The sequence below is a fragment of the Ochlerotatus camptorhynchus genome, unplaced genomic scaffold (assembly GCF_037179485.1).
Source record: "Ochlerotatus camptorhynchus isolate MF236.1 unplaced genomic scaffold, CSIRO-AGI_Acam_v1.1 ptg000078l, whole genome shotgun sequence".
Taxonomy (NCBI): Eukaryota; Metazoa; Arthropoda; class Insecta; order Diptera; family Culicidae; genus Ochlerotatus; species Ochlerotatus camptorhynchus.
The window spans coordinates 2,210,977-2,216,615 of record NW_027040568.1 but is presented as its reverse complement, the minus strand read 5'-3'; the positions used below and the strand labels follow the sequence as shown (position 1 = coordinate 2,216,615).

The following is a 5,639-nucleotide window of genomic DNA, read 5'->3' as shown; positions in this document are numbered from 1 at the left end:
ACTGGCAGCTGTTTTGATGTCGGAAAGCGTATGGTTTGGGCAATAAAGTCAAATAGAGAAATGATACTTAGCCAGATTGATTTTTGACCGGCCTACCGGTATCTAAGTACATCGGAAATTTATTTTTCCTTCGGAATCCCATCAGAGTTCCGCAGACCTCCCTGAAAGTCAACTAGAACCATCTTGGACAACCTTCTTAATCGACTCGTTTGAATAATCTGAAGTCAGTTTTAGTTTCAGCAATTAATCTACACCTGCTAACCTGCTTTGTAACTTAAGTGTCTGTTGTTCGCCAGCCAAAAATAAGCCAACAAGCGGTGCGGTGGCGTGAGAGCACATTCCACCTACATCCAGCGATGAACAAAGCGAACGAAAAAAGTTGGTGCAGCGCTGGCTTAAATTGAAAGAGGCGAGAGCTTCGGAAAGAATTTCTGGAATTTCTATTATATTTTAATTTTTAGATGATTTCCCCCTTTCTACCGAGCTTCCAGTGCGAAACGACTACCGCGTAGGCTAACTTCCCGGCTTTTACTTAATTGCTTAGGGGTCTTTTGTTTTTGCTTCTGGCCTCTCCATTCGGTGTGTAAGATTTCAGTAGCGAGAGGAACTGTAACATTTACCACACTATTCGCTTCCGGCAGGGTAGGTATCTCGTGCTGTAGGTCTATTGTTTACTGCCGTTTTCGGTGCTCTCACCGGAACAGCCTAGTGGAATTTGGTAGAAAATCCAAACGATTGGCGCAGGCGGGTAACGATCGTAAACGATGCCATTTTCGGTTAACGTTTTATCAAGCCGTAAATCTGCAGCTTCATCGCCCTGGAATGCAGAAGATGATATCATCGTCATAATGATCTGTGTTTGAGAAATTTGAATTACCCTATCAATATTTGATCTCCAGGTGTATTTCTTTGCATCTTGATTAAAGCACAGAAAACACTCCTGAATGTCTGCTACAGTGTCCTCCTCACACACAGTTATCTCCTGAATTTGGAACGTAAGATTGTTGATCACACGAATTTTTCTCTGCTGAGCAGTGATCCTACCGATCATCAGGCTTCTATCATTCCACCAATAATGCCCCGTAGATTTATTTCTAATCATGACCGGCGGAAACATAGGAACCCTGACGCCATCCTTACTAATTCTATAAGCTGGTCTGCCATTTTCATTGAATTGCGAGCTCAAATCTTTACCCGCAAAGGCAAGCAGCAGTTGATGAATCTGGTAATCCATTAAACAAATCGAATGGCAAATTACGGAGCACATTAATCATGCCAGATCACTTACCTTTTTCGGTGAGTTTGAATTTTGATCGAACAGAGGCGTAATATCGAAGACGTTCCCATGGACGACAACCCACGCACGGTTGAGTTTATTATTCACAACGACTTCATCTCGAAGGTAAAATGTTTCCCGTTGTTGAAGTCGCAGCTCGGATGGCATTTTACCCTTACTTAACTCAAATCAACCTAACTCAAAAACACTGTTGTTGTTGACCCAGAAAATCATGGCTATCTTTGTGTGATTTGGGACTTGAATGTGAGAAATTTGTTGATTCAAATCAAGGTACTAAACAGTTTAAAGAGTTAAGTCCCAAGCGCAATGACAGCGGAAGCGGAACGGCAGCGGCAGCGGAAAAGCCCGATCAGAGTAAGCCTACTTGTTGGAGTTAGAACCACATCGTATTCGATAGGCAGCTTGATGTCATTTGTGACAACTATCAAACTTTTCGTTTCCGTTCCGCTTCCGCCCACATTGCGTTTGGGCCTTTATGCCGCGGATACATTTGGATGACAAACTATGAGAATGAGCATTATTGGCATTATAATTATGAGCACTATACAACAACTATACAAAAACTATACAAGTGTGACCATGATCAGAAAACAAGCAGACCCAATTTTGATACCCGATCCAGGTTGGAACTGAATAATAAGCGAATTAGCTATTACTTTGGTTCAGTTGTTGTTATTGCCGTTCAGGGGAAAAAATTGACGTATCTGACAGCCACAGCATGCTTATTGAAGCTGATAATCTTAAGCTGAATGCTAGTTTTTCTCTGAATTGGCAATATTTTTATTGATATTTCAATGCAACATCACATATTTTGACTAATATTTTTTTTCTCCGCAGCCATGAGAAATATAGCAAAATTTTAATTTGTGATATAAATGCTTATCATAAACTCTGGGTTGTCACCTAATAGTCTTCCACAAAATAATGAACATCCATAACATTATTTGCTTTGTATATTTGGTTGAAGAATGAAGTGATTTTACTCTGCAACAATATTGAATATAACAAAACGGTGCTTTCGAGAAATAAGACTCTGGTGTATGTTTGAGGGAATCTAAGGAATTTTCTCTAGAACGATATCAAATACAACAAAGGGTGGTCATAGACTCTGAGTGTTAACTGGGTGATCCACTGGAGGACACGGAACATCCGTAAATTGATAATATCAGGCGTGACATTTGATAATGGCACAAAAACTTTTGTAAACAAACTTTGTAAGGCCCTTTGCACGTGAACCGAAGAACGCCCACGCAAACCAACAACAATAGAGGCAACTCTCACCTTTCCGAAAGTGGTATTGGTTTGCGTGCTTACTTTGGTTCACGTGCAAAGCACCTTACAAAGTTTGTTTACAAAAGCTTTTGTGCCGTTATCAAATATTACACCTGATATCGTGTATTTGGTCTTAAAATGCAGGAATTTTTCACTAGAATATCACCAAATATTACAGCAAATAGTTTTCCTGATGTGAAACCCTGTTCCAACGAAACATACGCAGAATTGATAGGTTCGTATATATTATTCTGGTTCCTACATTTTTTCTACATCATTATAGGATGCACCAAATGGCAATTTTACTATAATCAAACGATAAGTTTCAAACAGTTTTCGGATGGTTATCTGGAAGATCTGTAATACCCGTAAAACTGATTGCATCGTAGATTAGGCTTAATGTGACTTTTGTTTGAAGATGATCGAAGAAGTTAGATCTTAATTATTTTTCACTGTTGCCACATTTTACGAAACGACAGGATCTTGTTTGCTACACATATTTTGATTCATTAATGAATTGAAAAATAAACTGATCAGAAACTTCTCGTAAAATGCTCTATACACTATTTCGCGTCATATCACAGTGACGGTTTCATTGGATTTGTTTTGTAAGTTGTTGAGAAAGAGTGAATCGCTAATATAAAGCTCATTAATCATCACACGCTGAAGGTTACGAGTTCACATCTCAGTGAATGACCTAAAAAGTTTTTAAGTTCATAATAATAAAAGAAAAAAAAAACATCAATTCATTCATTAGACCATAACTTCGAACATTTCTCTACTTACTGTTAAAATTCCAGCTTCATGGTGAAACAAACAAGTTATACCGATGCAAACATTGCTATTCGTATGCCTGTTCATACAGATAAAAACCGCATAAAGCGTGTTAGGCCCTACCCAAAATTAAGACAGGTGGTGTTCATTTGAAACGCTAATAATTTTTCGGGGTTAACTCGGATTCACATCTGGTCTTGAGTCAAGATGTTTCCAATAATCCAAAAGTTCTAAATTTTGTACACGAAGAAAATCTATCAACTAGTGGCTCGTTTTTCCATAAATTTTGTCAATTTTTCCCAGTGTTTTGAGGATCATTTCAAATTTTGGCAGGGTGTTTCTGGCCCCCCAAACTAACATTCCAGGGGGTAGCATTTGAAATATTTCCGTTTTTCCGCAAGTGTGGCTATTCCGATTAAAAAATATCATTAATGATAGTAGTTTCGTAGTGGACTTATCTTGCAATGGAATGTTTTTGGTGTATAGATTTAGCCGGTGGTTTGTTTGGAAGAGCAAGTGAAGTGTTGGAGCGGAGGAGTGTTGTCCGTTTGGCCAGCGTCGGTTAGAGATGGGAGGGTGAAGGGAGAAAAGCCATCCTGCAAGAGCTGCAGCCACTGAGGATCGTCAAAAGCCTGGAGTATGTGGATTTGAAAGGATCCTCCATGTAATATAACGGAAGAGGCAAACAATGATAAGTCATGAGTGTGTGTGTTTGTGTATGTGTGTATCGTGTGGATGTGCATGTGCGTGTGCGTGTGATTATGTGTTTGTGTACCTATTATAAATCGCTACAATCAGCATTAGTTTACCCAAACGATCCCTGCTGCAAACCTTTCCCCACATCCAACATCCCAGTGATTTCTCATGGTATCGCAGAGGACTTCTCGGTTTCCTTCACAGCGAGTATCACGTTAACACATTCCTTGCCATTCCCTATTTGACCTGCATTCGGACACGGCCGGAGCTGGTATTGCAAAATATTAGATCTCCTGAATATGAATGTTAGTCCCAAACATCATCTGTTGGTTCTCTGTGTAATTGCAGCTGATTAGGCAATAACAGAGCAGCAACCGTGGGCGGTCAATCACCCTGCCCTTTGGTTCAGTGTGGGTTAGGGCACGTTCTGCCGGGTTGGTCGAGGCAGATTTCATGTGTGAGTAAGTGATGAACATTGTTATGTGCAATTCACTTTAAAAGGTGCGCTTCATATTTCACCACATGTAGTTCCAAAGAGCCTGAACGAAATGTGGCGCTTGCGAAGATCACTTGAAGATACGATATGACGGAATATTGATACTAAGGTATAAAACACAAGTAAATTTTTCCAGAAATAAGTTAAGATAACATATTGAAAAATGTGTTAATTGTCAGTGAACAAATGTCATGTTGCATTGAAGTACTTTAAATAGTGTTAAATTTAAATGTTCCCTCATTTCACATCCGTTGAACCATTCTGAACGGCCATTCCGTAGTGGTTATATCACATCATTGCTAATAATGTATATATCTATACCTTTCCGGTACCATGGAATCGACAAAGTAAAAGTATAAGGAGTGCCGCAAAAAGATGCACATGGGATACGAAAATGGAATGATGCTCGTGTTACGGTTTTATAAGACGCAACTAGGAACTCAAGATCATCATACTAAAAATGTGGACGTCAATATATCGTGGATCACATCAGAAATTACATGGGGGACTTTCAGGAACTAGCAGTGATGCAGAGAAGGAAAACGAGCTCACAAATAGACACGACAATTGGACAGAAGAGTGAAGGAACAGCAAAAGTTGCCTATAGTAAATACGCACCAGAATAAAAATAAAGTTTTTTTTTTATATTCTGGAACTGTAAATGCATTACATGTATCCAAATGATACATCGATGTGTTCATGCGGGGCTTATTGTATATGAAGGCGACCTCAGAATGTACTTGTATGAACAGGCATTCTTGAAATGGGTCATTGGATGTACAGTAGAGCTATCATCTTCCATCGCCAGGGCTAAAACTGTTTGCATCTAAGTATAACAAAAGATGCAAACAATTTTCTTCCATAAAGCACTACCGGCCAGTGGGAAATGGATTGTAGACACACACACACACAGCAACCGTGGGCGGTCAATCATGCTCATGCTCTACAGGTAAAATAGGAAATACAAGTTTATAACCGGATGAATTAATAAGATCTGAAAACCTCTCGATGGTTGGATGACTGAGAAATTAAGCAATATTTTCTGCGAAAACTTTGCAAATTTATCAACCAATCTTAGCGGCGCCAGTGGGGTAGTGGTAAGCA

The 5,639-nt window shown here is 39.4% G+C and overlaps 1 protein-coding gene across 1 annotated transcript; it reads right to left on the bottom strand.

Moving 5' to 3' along the window:
* Positions 1 to 660: 660 nt before the first annotated feature.
* Positions 661 to 1,444, bottom strand: LOC135697792 (cytochrome b5 domain-containing protein 1). Its single transcript, XM_065217605.1, has 3 exons — positions 1,289 to 1,444; positions 878 to 1,222; positions 661 to 817 (listed from the first exon to the last, which is right to left on the bottom strand). Exons 1-3 carry the CDS (start codon positions 1,442 to 1,444, stop codon positions 665 to 667), a joined length of 654 nt encoding a protein of 217 aa, XP_065073677.1. The 3' UTR covers positions 661 to 664.
* Positions 1,445 to 5,639: the final 4,195 nt, after the last annotated feature.